The sequence below is a fragment of the Sinocyclocheilus anshuiensis genome, unplaced genomic scaffold (assembly GCF_001515605.1).
Source record: "Sinocyclocheilus anshuiensis isolate Anshui unplaced genomic scaffold, SAMN03320099.WGS_v1.1 scaffold729, whole genome shotgun sequence".
NCBI lineage: Eukaryota > Metazoa > Chordata > Actinopteri > Cypriniformes > Cyprinidae > Sinocyclocheilus > Sinocyclocheilus anshuiensis.
The window spans coordinates 471672-490980 of NW_015536561.1; the positions used below are offsets into that span (position 1 = coordinate 471672).

Genomic DNA, 19309 nt, shown 5'->3' on the forward strand with positions numbered 1-19309 from the left:
ATAATAATAATGTTTTATTATTTGTATTAATATTTACATAATATTTTTTTTATTCTCTAGAAGTAATAATAATAATAATGATAATAAAAAGACCAATTTATTATAATTGTTATTAAATAAGTATAATTTGATTAATAGTTATAATAATAATATTAATAATAATAATAAAAATGGTTACTGATTAGTATCAGTATTTATACAATTATATATTTATAAAATAAATTTTTGTTTTTGTGTTGACGTCATTATTATTACAACATAAACAACAAATATTTTATTTTATAAATATATTATTTTAGAAATGATATGTTTATGTTGATGTTGATTATTATTAATATTGTGAGGTGAGTTTGTTTGTGCTTCATGCCTAATTGTTATTTTAAAATAATTTTCAGTCTACTGTATTGTAATGCATTTATCTTTAGTATTTATATTATTTGGGTGGCTAATCAGCTTTCATCTGAACACATCTCTTGTCAGCGCCAAACACATTGATCTACTACCGAGTGAAACCTTAGACCGAAGCATCACACAATGACTGATAAAACACCGCCACCAGGTCAGCCCCAACAAATATGACAAAATGAGAGCGGTGAACCTGTCACAGTCAAGAGAAAGGACACAACACACATCCTTTCAATGAGCCCATGAGGCAGATGACTGTATGTGTACACAAGAGTACCACATCTAATTCACTCACTTGGCTCCGGTGCTGGCACCTCTGTGCCTCACCAGTCCCTATTTTGATGCATTTGGGATGAACTGCATAATGCCATGAATATAGATTTGTCCATCTACCTGCCCATAAGATCTTGATTTTGGGATAATTGCATTGCAATAGGATAATGGTTTGGCAGCGCGATCAGGACTGTGGCATCGTAGTCTGTCATACAGTTTGTTTCAAGAACCGAGCAAATACTGAATATGCCACATTGCGAAAGTAAAATGGATTTTATTAGTATTTTTGTCGCATTTCAATGAAGGTAACATATGTGTCTCAATGAGTATGAGACTCTCGTTTTATCTGTAAGCTGGGCCGCGATTCATCTCATTTCACTCCTAGGTTTAATTTCCACCAACATCCTCAGGTGGCAGCGCAAACATCCAGCCCCTCATTTCAGTACATCTGAAGGTAGAGCAATTTGTGACCCTGGACCACAAAACCAGTCTTAAGTCGCTGGGGTATATTTGTAGCAATAGCCAAAAATACATTGTATGGGTCAAAATTATTGATTTTTCTTTTATGCCAAAAATCATTAGGATATTAAGTAAAGATCATGTTCCATGAAGATATTTTGTAAATGTCCTACTGTAAATATACAGTAAATTGATTGTTCTGTCTGGCCATTGTAGCTCACTGAAACAGGCCGCAGTGGACGGAGCAATCAGCACACCTTAGACTGCTTTAAGACTGCATGAGAAGCACAACATCTATTCAAATTTAGCTTTAGGTGCAACATCTCAGATACCAAAATAAAATGACGTCTGTTCTTCCCCACTTTTAAAAAAACACCAGCCCGTGAGGACGCTCGTGCACACGTCAATACACACAACTAAGTGCTAACACCTTATGAAGGTTGAGTTTTGTTTCCTTTTTCCTGCCGACAAGAGGAAGGACATGTTATCACAGCTTTTCTTGGGATTAGCAGGCTTTATTTAACGATGCATAATGAATCGCATTTATCTGTCCCTGTTGCTTTAATTGACACTCAAAGCATTGTGGGAAGAAAAAGAAATCCGAAGGGAACAGGTTCATAGTGCCACCTTATCTTGAAATTAGCTAGTGTTGTGGTTCATTGTGAAAGCAGGCTATGAATTAACTATGCAGACATTGACCGCATATTGGCCATGCACCATTTCATTGTTTAGTCAATGCTTATTTATTTAGGATAGTAATTGAGACATATATATTATTTTGTTAAAAAGCCTTGCACAAAGTAAGATACTCAATTGTGAGAGTGGAATACTATGCACTAAATTAAAATGTCTGATCGTATTAAAGATCCATACATTAGTTCCTTTCTAAAGAAACTTTAGTTTTGTCTTAGTATTCCTACAGTAGAACATATTTTACCTATTTATTTTTATTAGTATTAGTATTAATAATAATGTTTATTATTATATAAATATTAAGTGTTTATTAATGATAACTACAGTTGTTGTTATTATTATTAGTATACTTTATTACTTTTAAGAGGTTGCTATTCGTCTTACAGTAATCTAATTATTCTAATGGGACAGTCTTTATATTCTGTAAACTGCTGATTTCTTTCATTTCTGAATTGCAGTGCTGAGGTCAGCAATACACATAAACTAAGAAACATAAAACTTTTTAAAATCTAAATTGCAAAAATATCTCTTATGACTCTCCTGGCTGCCCAAAAACATTTACATTTTTGTTTAAACCGCATTAAGTTGGTGTATAAAATCCTTTAGTGGATAAAACAACTACTGGTGGGGAATAATGAAGGCAAATTTTCTGACCTTTGGGACGGTGTTTAGCCCAGCAGTAAAATTAAAAGTATAAGTCAAAGGTTCCATAATAATATCAGTGCCAACTTTTATTTTTTGTCAAACAAGTTTGTTAGGCCCTTTCAGACAAGCATTTTCATTGCCGAAGAACATTCTAGTATCAGTGTTTCACAGCAAAAAAAAAAAACATTGTGCATTGTTTTATCGCTGGGCATTGTTATATTCAATATTATTCATGAGTCCAGGACTGTGCAGATCTATGATCCAGCTAGAACGGAGCGGCATGGCATTCATATTTATCAAGGGTCACCTCCTGTTTCCTGCATTCAGGAAGAAATGAGCATATACCTGGCTTTTCTCTGCTTTGTTTTCTCTGTCTTCCTCTTTGCTAGGGGAGATACACGCGTTTGGCATAAAGTGAGATGCTGTAGCTTGTAGCAGAGGATATGATGGAGGGGGCACGGGGAGGGCAAGAGAAGGTGCGTTTATGTGTGTTCATACTACCTGTGAGCCGTCTGATCAGGTGCCGTCATACTGAGACATCCAGAGAATCTGTATTCATTTGGTCATGCACCTGCTATCTAAAGCAAAGGGAGAGGAGCTTTTGAAAAGCTGAATGAAATGACACTGGAGAAATGGGGATGATAGGGAGAGAGGGAGGCTTACAGACAGGTGAGAGCAAGATGGTGCCTTTTTCTGGGTTCATAATGCTGACTACCATACTTGTACTATTCGGCAGTGTAGAGCATGTTGTACTATGTATGTTATGCATGCATTTTCATTTATTGAGTAGCTGAATGACTTGCGTACTATATTTGATCAAATGTGCATAAAGTACATTGAGATACTATATCCCACAATGCAACATTCTTGACTAATAAACGGGAAGTTATACTAATCAATATTTTCATATTCGAGCAGACTTTTACTTAAATTGAAATGCAGATTTATTTCTAATATGCCATTCATTTCTGAGATAATTACTGGACTTCACTTGCTGAATTAAATTAGTGAATCTCATAAAAAACATTTCCAGGTCACATTTCACTCAAAAAAAATCTGAAAAATTTATTTTTCATTAAATGAAATTATATAAATAATTAAGATTGTAAGGAAAATTAAGCATAGCCTATTTTAAGTTTTTTTTTTCTCAATTCTCATAATCACCTTCTACCACTCAGTTCTCTTTACTGTAATAAATGCAGCCATTTATTTATTTTTATTATTCTTAATTTTGATGCAATATAATTTTTTTTATTAAAAAACGTTTATCATAAAGCAGTTATAAAAATGAATATAATTGTAATAAATAACTGAAACCACAAATACTACCTAAGTTCTATAAATATTTCACAAGTTAAATACTATAATAATGTGCAAATTATTTATTTGTTTATTTATTATGGTAATGGGGGAGTACGTTTATTTAATTGTCATTACAATCATGCTAATAAAATAATAATAATAATAACGGATTTTTTCAGAAAAATCTTTTTTTTTTTATTTCACTGATGCATTTTTTATATAAATATATAGTTCAGTCATGAAACTCTAGATGGTGCATTCTGATGGGGTGTTAACGTAACTGATGATATTCAGAGAGTTAAACGACTTGGCACAAGCTGATTGGTTCATGCTGCATATGCAGCCAATGAGCTCACTACCTTGCATTTATATGGCTGGCTAGCATTCACTTGAGATTCCTGTAGCGCGCTTTCAGAGTTTCCACAGTTCTCAGAAACCCTCCACCTTCCACAGCTCCACTTGTATAAATCTGCTATTTTATATGCTATTTGTGCAGCAGCAGTATGTCTTAAATACTCATGGCACCGTATCGCCATATGCATTGGCAGTAGCAAGTTCCTGTACTTGCTTGCAGCAGCAGCAATAATCTACAACTACAGCAATAACCAACAGCAGCAGCAATTCAGCAGCGTAGCAGATCTGTTCCGCCAAGACCAAATACATTAACATTGTCATATCCATCACCATGCTAAAATGTTCCGAGAGTTGTCATGATTGAACTGTGCATATACTATGATTTTGTCAAATTCCCGCAAACATACATGTGGCAACCATTAGAAACATTGATTTGCATATTACATATTACTACACTTAAATAGTAGGCAGTGTGCCATATAAGCAGTCAGGAACACAGAAGCAGTACATGGGCTGGGCAGGTACCAAAACAGGAAGAGGACTGCATGAGACAAAAGTCAGAACAGGACACTCTTAATGTCTCATCCCCCATTGTCTCCATTTCCTCTGCATGGGCAGTAGAGATCCATCAGGAATGGACACTGTTCAATAAAAGCACACCAAGAGCCTCGTCTGCCTGGGTGGGTAACAAATGAGGGGGCTGGACCCTGTGGTCCCTCCTGGCTCTCAGCTCTCCTCTGTCTGATACTTTATCTGCCTTCTGTCTGTCTCTCTGTCCCCTGAGCTCCCCCCATGGCCTCTCTTCCTATTTGCCTATCTCTGCACCTGTCTATATCCCGGCATGCTCTTTCTGCTGTGTCCGGCAGATCGCTGGTTTACCAGTCTACCTCTCTGAATGTTTATATACGTGTATGTTGTAATGTAGGTGTCTGTACACTCATCTCTGCTGAAACACTGTGAAATAGTCTATAACAGGCAGGTTTCCATTGTGACCATTTACCCTGTATAGAGGCACCTTTCCACCAGATTTCACTGCACAAAAGGCAGTTGCAGGCAAGAAAAATCGGCTCAGCTTTAGCCCCTAAAACCTGCTGATATCAAAACAATAACTGCTAATTGCTAATGCTAATGAATTAGTGTATTGTGTGATTAATAAATATAATAAATATTTGTGTATTGTGTAAATATAAAGAAACTGAAGAGGAATCGTAAACAAATGATGCGATTTTATAATAAAATAAAAAATAATAATAATAATTAATTACATTTATATAGCGCTTTTCTAGGCACTCAAAGCGCTTTACATTGTCAGGGGGTATCTCCTCATCCACCACCAGTGTGCAGCATCCACCTGGATGATGCGACGGCAGCCATAGTGCGCCAGAACGCCCACCACACACCAGCTTATTGGTGGAGAGGAGACAGAGTGATTAAGCCAATCAGTAGCTATGGGGATTGTTAGGAGGCCATGATGATCAGAGGCCAATGGGCAAATTTGGCCAGGATGCCGAGGTCACACCTCTACTCACACCTCTACTCTTTTCGAAAGACATCCTGGAATTTTTAATGATCACAGAGAGATTTTGGTCGGAATAATAAAGATTCTCTGGAAAACTTCATTCTATGTCTAAGCTGTTTAGCATTTAGCGCTAATGCAAGCTAATGAAGGCCAAAAGATGAACATCAGGTGTGTAATTGGAGTTTTATCTGTGTATTTTATCATTCTTGTGCTTCACAGGGGATGATGGGAAATGTAGTTTGATCGCTCAAGCCTTCTCCAGCTCAAGCTAGAAACTAAATGATGCTGTCAAAATCACAACTACAACTTTTTGTGATAAGTAACACTTTACATGCACTGCAAATATTTAATTGAAAAGAAAGTTACAGGTTTCTCACTGGTATTTATGGCAACATTGGAAATGCGTGCCTGTGGCGACATACTAAATATTATTGCTTCTTGCACATTTCACGACTTTCAAATTTAAATTTCCAGTTAATGGCTGTTAAAGCCCATTTTAGTTTTATCCAAATCAGATGAACATGAATCTGGCAATGTTTTATCATGTTGGTTGTATCATGATTGTTCAGAAATGACATGTGAGTGCTGCTAAAAATGCTACCTAATTGAGTGTTTAAAGCAAACGTGAGATAAAAATGCATTTGCTTAAGCAAACATGCCATTTTAGCTTGCTTCTCCAAGTCTTTGAGCTCTTGTATCATGATTTGTGTTTCTGGAATCATATTTAAGCACTCTGCATCACAAGTGCAATTCTTAAGCGATAATTTATTTCCGTAATCATAAATTCATAATAAAAGAAATAAAAGTTGTTGGCATTCTACCGCCTGTTTCCTGAAAGAAACATTATTGAAACAAAATAATACAGTGTGGAGTTCAGTCCAACTGTTTTTAATTGAGCCTTGCAGTCAAATGTGAGGAAGGGCGGGATTTATGTAGAAGTCTGTCATTTCATCAGAAGTTCTAGTCGTGACTTTTAAATAAACAATTTGGTAAAAAATAAAATATTAAATATGGAACATATGCATTGATGAATCTCTGACAACAAGATCAATAACTGATAGGGAAAATTTCCATTTCATGCCGTGGAACTCACATGCATATAGCTGTTTAATAAAATCATTCTGACATGACTTCAACATGCCAAAAGATCGAGATGCGTTTTTTGTGATCAGGTTTTGTAGTCAGTTACAGTACATTAGTAGGTTGTAGTTATTGTTCATCTCTTAAGTCAGATCTCCTTTCAAAACAATCAGCCCATCTCTATCTCTCTCTCTCCCTTCATTCCTGCCAGGGCGATCAGGGTCATTAGCATTCAGCGGGAATCAAACACCTGCAAGCCACGTGAAGCCTCACTGCGGTGAGCACAATCAGCCAAATGTTTTCCTTTTGCGATGAATGTGTGTGGCTGTCACCATTTCAATTGATATATGTGTTCTCTGCTCTGTCTCGCTCTATTCTGCTCCATCCCTCCCTCCGGTTCCTCCATTCCTCTATATAAGATTCACCAGAGGTGGTCTGTGAGGGTAAAATACCGCATAGAGGCTTCAGGTGCACCTGAACGATACCGTACTCTGATTTACTGTCACAGATCTTTCACCACTTTACAAAATGGCTGATCGCTCAGAGTTGTAGGAATATTGGCAGCCCAGACGTATGGCCCTACTTAATTTTTCCATTTAGGACGCAAGCTGGTCAGTTGCCATTGGCAAAGTGCTGAAGGCTTCACAGGGTCACTGCAGGGTTACACGCGAAACGGACCTCCAGTCCCCTAGGGGCACCATTACACACTGCCAGACGACATAATGAACGCGAATGAAACCGCGATACCCGTAGGCAGAATTTTAAAGCAATGCTGTGATGTGACTCACATGATGGAGAGATGTGAGCTCGCACTAACAGCTAGTCACTTGGAACAGCAATTGTTTTCTTTTTTTCGTATTTTTAATTCCACTGCAGCAGTGTGTTGGTTTTTCACAAGTATTAATATGTCAATGAAAAATTACTGAATAAAAAGTTATATTTTTAATATAGGTACATACATACAGTATACATACATGTTCTTAAATTGTACATATTATATCTAAACTTATATATTATATTTATGTATTTGGGACCAATGAGGTTTTTTGAAGAAAGAAAGAAATGTATACACTTTTATTCACTGACAATAATAATAAATTATTCTTGAACACCAAATCAGCATATTACAATGACATTGAAGACTGGAGTAGCCTAATGGCTTTGCCATCATAGAAAAACATTTTTTATTTATTTTTTTCCCACAATATTACTGATGAGCTGTATTTTTAATCAAACAACATTAAATTGTACATTTAATTTAGTAAATTTATTCAAATTTATCAAAATGTGCATTATAATTTTTTTGATCTTGTTAATGATGAAGGCAAGGTGTATTAATACATGTTCAAAATAATATATAAAACTGAATTTTTCATTTAATTTTGCATTATCTTGTCAACTAAAATTATTTTGTTAGCTAAAATTGAATGCAGTTTTAGTAAATGTAACATTTAGAGCAGGGCTGGGTAACTTCAGTCCTGGAGGGCCACTGTCCTGCAGAGTTTGATTAGGGTTGGAGCTAAACTCTGCAGGACAGTGGCCCTCCAGGACCAAAGTTGCCCAGCTCTGATCTAGTTTTGATTTACAAAAAAAAAAATGTTTTTTTGTAAAACAAAACTAAACAAAAATTACACTAACTCAGTAATTTTAGTAAAATGTAGTAACAGCAACAGTAAAATTAATATAAATAATCACAAATAATTGACTACATTCAAAGGTTTGAAAAAATATAAATAAATAAATTACACCGACCCATAACTTTGTGTAATTGATTCGTCTGACCAGGGATAATCAAGTCTAAGAAATCTGTTGATTCTCAAACAGAGCTTTGCAGTTTGCAGCACTCTGTCTTACCTTGGCTTGTCTGAGATTCTGCTGAGCGTGGAACATTTCGACAGTGCAGGTGTGTAAGCCTTTGCACGTTGTTGTGATTCACACGTTCGAAACATTCCACAGTTCGTAATGAATGCACATGTGAGCATCACACATAAATGTGCCACCAGCGTATTAACATGAGCAGTTCTCGGCGAACAGATTTAATTCGATTTAGTCTTATGTCTGCTCTTCACATTGCATCCTGTACAGCAGACTTTGAGAAAAGGAGTTTCCATGTCAGTGACAGTTATTGTAAAAGTAGCATATTTGTTTGATGTGAACAACAACACGGCTGTGGAAGATATCAATTCTGTCCATTGAATTTCTTCAGTGTCATTGAAAATCTTTTACAAGCTTTCAATGGCTTTTTTCTGTAGAGCTGTCTATTGAAAAAAAAAAATATATATACAGTGTAGGGCAGTGACTGATTACATGTAATCTGGATTATGTCATCAGATTCCAAAAAAATAAGTACTAATTAAGTAATAATTCAGGGCCGTCCTTAGGGGCGTGCAACTGGTGCTGACCGAGGGGAACCCCCAGCCCCCCAGAACGCGATTGCGAACGAACCGAGGGGGGCCCTACCACGTACCGGGCTTTGCGTCAGCTAATGTAATAATTAGATTATATTAAGATTATATTAGGCCTACATTTTAAATGCTCATAATCAAATTACAGTTACTTTTTATGGATTACATGATTACATATTATTCACACAATGGAGGTAAATTATTCATAATTTATTAAATCACCCCATTTTTTTTGTCTTTCTAAATTAACACACAGTTACGGAAACCTTGCTGTAATAGAATGTTTATTTATTTTTATTTTTTTAATCAATATGGTACACAATAATCCCATTTAAGTCTGTCATAAATGAGTTAGGTCAAAAGTAATGTAGAAGTAATCAAAAATAGTCAGACTACATTACCTAATATGTGTAATCCAGATTACTACTATAATTTGCATAATTTGTAATCGGTAATGGACTACAATTTTTAAGTAATGTAGCCAGCACTATACAATTTATTTGTTATAAAAATACTTGTATTGTGTATGCTTCGTATTAGTCTCACGTAGCCAGACCTTCAGACTGATGGCAGAAGGTCTGGGAACCTTGGCCACTTTGAATGGCAAGGCCCGCCCAAGAGGCCATATGACTGACAGGCAAAGCAACCAATCATGTTTCGGTTTGTTCCGCATCATGTTTAGGGGCGTGGAAATGTCCCCACAATAACAGACAGTGAATAACAGTGTGAAACTCTTGGACGTATTTTAAATATGCTATGCCGCGAACTTTAAATATTTCACATACTTTTAAAAATCCAGCGTTTAGTTGATCCTGATAAGCGCTCATTGTCACAGTTGTAAACACGACGGCTTGCTTTTAACATGAGGGGGTTTGGCGTCACGGCATATTTGTTTCCAGGTGGAACGTTAAAGAACGCGACACACACGTCTTCTGGAAATCCTGTATAATTCAACCAATCCGATCATGACTTCGAAACTCCCGAAGTGTTTCCAATTTTGTGTGCCTTATGCATCAGATGTTCAGCCAACGGTTCGTGGGCGTGACGTCTGAGGCTGAGACTAGCTTTATATGGGCTTCATTTTGGGATGTAATATCGTTTTACAAGATGTGATTGATTAAGCTGTACCGTTGTTCCTCACAACCTTATTTTAGTTTACATTAAATTGAATTTAGCACCTGCTGTCTGTCTAAAGTCTAGCGTTTTGGCCTTTTCTCAACGCCACGGAAGCATGTAGTGGGTTTGCATTTTGTCATGCACTTCATTCCACAATGTGTTCTTGTCTTGTTCTTATTTATTTGTTTCATTAATTGATCAACAAAACATCGATAAAAATTAAGATACAAATTATACAAAATGAAATTCATTATAAAAAGGACTTTCCACTACACAAAACATATGAAGTGGTCAAAAATTATGCCTGACCCACTCCATTTCTCCCGGTGTATTGCCGTCCAATTCATTAGCACGCCCATTATGACGTTTACAAATTACGCAGTTTTTTCATAATTAACAGAACAAAACAAACAAATAATATTTAAACATAAATATAAAACAAAAATAAATTTTCTTAAAGGGGTCATATGATGCTTTTTTAAAGATTATTATTTTGTGTATTTGGTGTAACAGAATATGTTGACATGCTTTAATGTTAAAAAAAAACATTATTTTTCAAATACTGTACATTATTGTAGGTCCTCTATGCCCCGCCTCTCTCAAACGCTTAGTTTTCTACAAAGTCCCTCCTTCCGACAAGTGCAGTCTGCTCTGATTGGCCAGCTGACCCAGTGCATTGTGATTGGCCGAACACCGCAAGCACTCGTCGGAAATGTAACGCCCCTTACCATAATCGCGAGCTTCATCTTTCAAAATAAATGTAAAGACAGAGCCCGAAAGGGGAACAGAAGGAAAACTTGAAATCGCATCATATGACCCCTTTAAATGGCTATCTAGAATGCAACTTCAAATTCATAGTTGAAAAGAATCTTTGCCCTGCATATTTGCTCTGTATATGAACACCTAAAGGTTGGTTCTTATTATGACAAGTTTTCAGTCTTGTGCTAGTGTCCTTTATCCTGCTAATGTGTGTGCGAGCGTATGATTGATTTATGCCTGAGGAGATTTGGTCACTGTGTGTTGCATTTGCTTCTTCATCTGTCCCTTCAGACGAAGCGCCTGTACTGTCCTTCCCCTCCAGCTCCACGGGCATTTATACAGCTATAAACAAAATGCACATCGAATGCTGTGCCTATGGTCTACTTTGTTAAGGACCATAAAGATGACTGACTGCCTTTATGTTCCTGCCGGTTTTTCATTGTTTGGGCCGACTGCAGAAGTACTGGCACAGTATATTAATGCTTCCAGTACCGGGACTCTGTTTTGTTGACTAGCATGGGTGCTAGCATTGTTTTATGGCATAGGGAGGTAATCATGCTGCCTTTGATTTGTGCTGCAAGAATATTGTATACCGTGACATGCTGTGAAGGGAAAAAAAATTGCTGAAGCAAAAATAGTGGGCATATAAAATAGCATCAGAACTGTGGCCTAACAGTTAGCACATCACACTTGAGTTTAGCTCGCTAATTCAAATCTGGGTAGCGTGAAATTGTAAGTCTGATTACTTAGAAAAATAAAAGGTTTCTTCAATAAATGGCACAATTTGAGGTGTCATTTGTGTTTGTAGCACTCTCTAAAATCTCTAAATGTAGGTATAAGCAATAATAAATATAGCTAATGGTAATGGAAAGTGCGAAGTGTATTGAGTGTAAGCATTGCTAATGCTTATTAGAAGGTGCGATGGGTTCTTAGTACACCTGAGGCTCCAGGGGATGTTGTACTATTAATCTGTTTCACAGAGATGAAATTGTGATAACCGGTAAGCTGCTTAAAGTGAAAAAAAGTGACGTGACATGTGGCCAAGTATGGTGACCCATACTCGGAATTAGTGCTCTGCATTTATCCCATCCAAAGTGCACACACACAGCAGTGAACACACACACACACACCGTGAACACACACCCGGAGCAGTGGGCAGCCATTTTTTGCTGCGGCGCCCGGGGAGCAGTTGGGGGTTCGGTGCCTTGCTCAAGGGCACCTCAGTCGTGGTATTGAAGGTGGGAGAGAGCGCTGTACATTCACTCCCCCCACCTACAATCCCTGCCGGTCCGAGACTCGAACCCGCAACCTTGGGTTACGAGTCCGACTCTCTAACCATTAGGCCACGACTTCCCTGCTGTTTTCAAGTATTTGCACATTTCCATGTCTCACACCGAGCGAACGAGCTGTTTATTACTTAAGGAGGCACTCAATGAAAAATTCCTCATAATCGCTTGATTTTTCCTCACTGGAGTGGGGCATCCTCACCGAAGAGGAAATAAGCAGTAAATGAGGTCTATTAGGCATATTCTATGAATATGGTACACTTTAGTGCTATGTTGCTATTTTAAATAAATTAATTAATTAACCTTGCATGAACAGTATTTAGTTTTGAAAATATTAAATGTCTGTCTCTCTGTCTACCTATCTGCTAATATGCTGATAACATGTTTATTGCAGGGTTTTAATGTCACACAATTTTGTAGCAGGATTGCAGATCTCAGAAATAGAAAATAAAACAGTATGTCATGTAATATTTATAATAATATTAACATTTTCTTGAATGTTAAGTACCATTGTTAATGGGCCATTTGTTGAAAAAGGCCAAATGTTGTTCCTTATTCATGGAAACCGAAATTAGCCGCCTGAATAAACGTCCTTTCAGTTTAGAGGTCCTGCATGTTTATGGCTCTTTGAGACCCGGCACATTTTTCACACCCAAGGTCTTATTTTCCTCTGTATGTTTGAGAATATTTTGTGCAAATAACATTTGAGTCCAGACATGCCTACCGAGCCGCAACTGAAGAGGGTTTTCGAAGAGAAAAGTGGCAAGATGAACACTGCATTGTTGTTGTCTGCCTTGCAGGCAATCAGAACACCGGGGAGCCGATTCACTGTGTTCATATTCTCTGTTTACCCAACAAAAGAGTTTTGTCATTGCCACTGACACCGAGGGGCACTGCAGATATATCTGGGCTATTCGCAAATCAGGAAAAGAAGAAAAGCAACCGACTTCAGGCCATTACAGCGGTTTGCACAGAAATGAGCAGAAGAGACAGTACAATTACGGCCATAGGAAGTGGCCTGAGTGTTTTTATATGGCTGATTTTCCAGCTCTACCACTTCCAATCAGTCTCATATGCTAAGGAAAGTATGAACCATCTCCTTTGCCCGTGTCTGTACCTCTCGCTCCCTCGCTCTCACAAGTTGGTTTGATGTCAAGGAGACACTTCAATGCACATTGGTGAGATCAGAGGAAGTAATGTGAGTAATTTATTCGTGCAGGTCTTCCATGGCTGCTTTGCATTGCAATCAGGGCACAATTGCCATAAGAGAGAAGTGGGCATGGATAGTGCCTTTTTTATCTTTTATAGCTACCTGAGATACAGAAAAGTGCTCGGTGCACTTTCAACATCAAAGGAAGCCACATGAACTCCAGGCAAAATGGCATTCAGACAGCAGGGTTCAGATGCCTTTATAAATAGGATCAATCGTCCCTGTCACCTTTTGCGCCGATTCGGCCCCAGCAGGTGTGTGTGTGTGTGTGTGTGTGTGTTTAAAAGTGTGTGTAAGTTTGAAAATGAGAGCAGAGTGATAAATGCGTGCAATGTGATTCTCATAGCTGCTTTGCATTGCAATCAGGGCACAATTGCCATAAGAGAGAAGTGGGCATGGATAGTGCCTGTTTTATCTTTTATAGCTACCTGAGATACAGAAAAGTGCTCGGTGCACTTTCAACATCAAAGGAAGCCACATGAACTCCAGGCAAAATGGCATTCAGACAGCAGGGTTCAGATGCCTTTATAAATAGGATCAATCGTCCCTGTCACCTTTTGCGCCGATTCGGCCCCAGCAGGTGTGTGTGTGTGTGTGTGTGTGTGTTTAAAAGTGTGTGTAAGTTTGAAAATGAGAGCAGAGTGATAAATGCGTGCAATGTGATTCTCGGTCCCGATAAACCGTGTTTTCCATCTGGATTTGTCATGATAAAAAATGTTTGGCTAAGGATGCTTTTTTATGTGCTCCAAAAATATATTTGTGATCATATCAGTTGCCATGAGATGATAAACTTGATTTATATTGTTTTTTTTCTCTCTGTTCCAAAACCCAGTGAAGGCCTGACAATAGCAAAATTTAATTTGGCTCAAATTCCATTTGCTTTTTGTTAATTTGGTTTGCTTATCATGTAAACCGTGCTCCAGGTTCACTTTAGTTTTAAATGAAATACATGTGTAAAGTTAACTTTCACACTTTTTGCGCTTTGAAGGTTAGGGAATTAGGTAATAATAATAATAAAAATAGTTTTCTTTTATATAATTATACAAATAATTTATAATTATAAAAGTATTAAAATAAAATTCAATATAATAAATGTATTTGTTAAAAAAGTTGTAAATAAAACAAAGATTATTGGAGTACTTTTTACAAGAAAACACCATTTCAGCCATTAAAATGTAATGTTTAATTAAAGTTGTTGCTTGCCGTTTCTTTGTAATTATTTGTGAAATTTACTAGCATTTTCTGAGTGAAAATTGTTTCAAAGTATTATTTCAGCATGTAATACATTCATAATAATACAGTAATAATAATAATAATAACGATAATATTAATATATATATATATAAGACTTGAGATGCAAAAACTGTGTGTGTGTCTATATATATATATAAAATTTCGTTGTGGGTTTTAAATTGGTCATTTAGTTTCATACTCTAATAGAAAGCCCCCATCCCATTATCATACTTTACGTTACTGTAACTTGAGCATAAAAGTAAAGATCAGTGCAATGACAGAAAGTGAGTTCAATCCCAATGTAGTTCTGGCTTACACACATCTAGGATGCAACACTCTCACTCATATGGCACAAGCTGTGTGACATTGCTGTTCTACATACAGCAAGGTGATAATTTATGTGTGAGTTTGCATGTGTAATGCATGTCTTCATGCAGGATTACCGTAGTTATTTTCAGTGCTAATTAACAACAGTGTGAGAAGAGAACTTCCTGTAAGCTGTATGATAATCAGCCCAGAACAGAGAAGCACATCATCTGTTTTAAGCCAAGCTAATTTTTTATGTTTTTACACATGGCTGCAGGTATTTGCAGTGGTGTTTTACAGGAGTAGTTCACCCATAAATGAAAAGTCTGTCACTACTTACCCATTTCATTTACCGGTTCTAAACCTGTTCATTCAGTAGGTTTGAGGATAGCATTTTTTTTATACAATTGCTGTCATTATTTGCAATTGTATTGTTGACAATCTGAATTCTGGCATGTAGCAACTGTCTTTCTGGAGATTTTGCTGGTTCTCTTCCGCCCATCTCACAATCTTATTAAATTGACTTTGTTCTTCAGATGCAGAAGTAGAAGAAAAGATGAAATAATGTTTCTGTGTAGGCAATAAATAATATTGGCCTTGAGGCTTTTATTGTTCGGGAAGGTGGAATAAAATCATAATTAATCATTGAAATGTGCTTTTTTTTAAAAAAGTGTTTCATGTAGTGCTCAGTCCCAGTGGAGAACTCAAAGTACACTTAAAGCAGTCTGACAATACCCGACAATAAAATGCTTTTTTTAATTGTTTTTAAAAATGTATTATTTGGAATACAGTGTTGATAATCCAGATTTATTTATTTATTTGTAAGGCAGGGAAGGTCCTTTTAAAATAAATGGAAACTTCTGGACCTAACACAGTTGTCTAGGTCCAAAGAGAAGATGACAAGAGGAGGAAGTCCTGTAGAAACATTATGGCTCACCACTCATTTTCTGCCGCTTAAACAAATTGTTTCCTACACTTTATTGATAGAGTTCCTAACTCAAAATGCTAAAAGGCAACAGCGAGTGAATGCGATCTTCAATTCATCGTGCCAGCTGTATAATAGGATTTTGAAAGTGCCATTTAATATGCCTTATGTATTTATTTTGAAGCGCATTAACGGCTGCGTCTGACTTTGCGCATCTCTAAGTATAACCTGAAGATATTAAGGAGGCATTTTAAGGAGTGCTGTTACTCTTAAACTTAAAACGTAACATTATTAATGTAATTTTAAACAAAACTGAGCTAATAAAAACAACTTTTAATTGTGTGGATAAAATGAATAATTGTTTGGATGACTTGATTCTGCAGCTTTAAATGTATATTTTAAACATTGAATAATAATAATAATAATAATGATGATAATATTATACACCTTCAAGTTTTTGTTTTATTGAGTTACACATATGGCAGTGGAGATATTTATATTAGCCAGTATGTGTGTTAGTACTTTTTCACCTTGCTAAGACTCCTTTTAGTATTTACAAAAATTATTTTAATGGTCCTTTTGGGGCTTTTAGACTTTCCAATTAAGGAAAAGAAAAGTATTTTAATGACCTAATTAGCTGCAGGGGTCATTTGACACTTAGCTGAACGTCTCCTCCTGTCTTAAAGGCTAAAACTAATTAAGACTTTTACCCAAGATTTCCCCTTAAATATGTCACAGCAGACCACTGCTATTGTCTCAAAATAATCTCAGTTTATAGCAGTGAAAGCAATTGCGGCTGCTCGAATTCAACATTTCGATTTCAGATTGAATTTCACAAAGAGCAGTACAGAATCTGATAAAGGTCAAAGGTAAAACTTTTCATTTGGCAGTTCAACTAAATTCCAAATGAAACCTTGATGATGACTTATAATATGCTTACTAATAATAGAATCACTCAAATTAGTGATGCAGTTGGTCCGTATTTCAAACTATTCAGCTCATTTTTTTATGTATTTATTAATCTATTTGTTTACTTGTTTATCCTTCAATATGACTTATTTACCCACAGGCTTCCCATCATGATACCTGCCAAAAGAGATGCGCATATATTTGTAATCCCTGAGGGAAGAAACACTCCCAATCCTTATTTTGCATATGATTTTTTTTTTCATATGAAAGTCTTTGTATCTCTCACACTGAAGCAGCTGTGCTTATATACAACTTTAAGCTTTATTTGATTGCTATGACTTCTTTCTTTAAAATAAATAAATAAGTAAATAAATAAATAACTTGGTCTGTCTGTCTACTCGTTGGCCTGTGTCAAGACGTCTGACCTTATGACTAAATGACCACGTGAATCTTCCTAAGAGAGTTCCAAGGTAAAACAGACTGTCAGGATCAAAAGCCTTGAAGGACAACATGACTGTTCCTGCATGTTCTCAGCATATATTATGTTGATGAACATTCAAAACAGTCAAATGTTAGCTTGCTCATTCAGGGCTCAACAGTAAGGATTTTTATGTATTTATTTTATTTTTTTGTGCTAGTCTAGTCAGGCCAATAGGTCAGATCTTCACTTGCTCTAGTGACATTTTCAGTGGCCCTGAGGCACAAATGAGAAAAATGCTATTTTCTTAGAATTACTTTGAAGTGTCAGAAAATATAATATAAAAAATATTAAAACAGCATCTTAAAATTGTCATATACAACATAATTTTTATATATAAATATTAAATATTTTAATTAATATTAATACTACTAAATATTATTACATTTACATTTTATTTTATTTAAAAATTTGTATTTTAAATTTTGTTTTATTTTCAAGGCTCAGCGGTAAGTTTTTTTTTTCTTTCCCTGCTGTTTCCGAGATGGATGGATTGATTGATTGATTGATTGAAATGCAGCAGTGGGCGTATTGGGAAAGTGCTGTTTAAGTCAGCTGTCCTGAAACACTCTCACATTGGCCATCAGGCTGTCTTTATTGTCAAGGCCTGTCATTTGTCTATTGCCGGCTTGGAGGCCCGAAACTGAATGTGGATGTATTTTTGTTGACGCCACTAAATGAGCTGATGATGGGACTTAGGGAAACTTGGGGAGTCAGTGTTTACCATGGCCCGGGGCCACGGCAGCTTAGGCTTCTGGGGTTGAATCAGGCTGAGGCGTTTAATGTGTGACCAAATGACAGAGAAGAGCTCAGAGGCCAGTCGCAGCTCTAAGAGATAACATTTATTCTGACAAATGAGCCTGCCCGCTTTTCCCTCTCAGATGTATTACGCTGCATTCATTTTCCATTAAGCAACCAATGTCATTTTGTGACTCTCTTTTCTCTCTGCAGGACCCGTGGCTGTGATCAGCGGTGAAGAAGACTCTGCCAGCCCCCTCCATCATGTTAATCATGGCATCATAACCCCGTGTACTCTGGATGCTGGGCCAGACGCCGTGGTGATCGGCATGACCCGCATCCCAGTGATCGAAAACCCACAGTATTTCCGGCACGGGCACAACTGCAACAAGCCCACAACTTGTGAGTACCAAATAAGAGTTTTTATTTATTATTTTTTTTCATAATCATCTGCGTTATTTGCCTGCTGGTTATTTATCCTGAAAACATTTAATTTGCATAACAAGCCTTCACAAGCTTCCATGGGTGGGGTTGCCAGATGTCAAGAGCTTAAATCCCCCAATCAGAGCTTTACTTGTAAATCTAAACATTTTCTACGCATTGCTAAAATGTTTGACATTTTTTGATTTTCAATCATTTTTCTTGAGTATTCATTATTTGAGAAGTTTGTACTACACTAATCTTTACAATTAAACATACATGAGCACACAGAAAAAAAGATTGGTGTAGAAACAATTTTCACTCTAATTATTTGTTAAATTTACTAGCAATTTCTAAGGAATGGCAAGTAACACACTGAATTAAACAACATTTTTAAGTAGAAAGAAATTGTATTTTCTTGTAAAATATACTTCAATAAGCTTTGGAAAAAGTAAAGTGTAGTTTGATTCCTGAACAAATGAGTCTTGTGAGCCAGTTGGATCAAACTGAGCTACTGGTTGCTGAATTATTTGATTTGCTTACAGAACCATACAGTAAGTCATTCAATTTGTCACGTCAGATTTGCAATTAAACAAGAATTGTTACTACTGTATGCTGAAAGAATCATTGAATCAATTAATTGGTGAATCAGTGAGTCATCAGTGAGAATTAGTGAGGCATTAGAATCATGTGTCAATCAAAGAATCAATTCAATCTTTAATCAATGAAATATTGCCATTTGTTTAAATTTGAATATATATTTTGTACTGCATACTCATGATTTCCATTCCTGC

The 19309-nt window shown here is 36.5% G+C and overlaps 1 protein-coding gene across 1 annotated transcript in view; it reads left to right on the plus strand.

Annotated features, from left to right (window-relative positions):
• Window positions 1-19309, plus strand: part of LOC107701581 (NT-3 growth factor receptor-like) — a 194979-nt gene that overhangs the window by 132686 nt on the left and 42984 nt on the right. The window contains exon 12 of the mRNA XM_016503633.1: window positions 18309-18497. Within this exon, the coding sequence (XP_016359119.1) occupies window positions 18309-18497 (189 nt within the window). The remainder of the gene's footprint in view (window positions 1-18308; window positions 18498-19309) is intronic.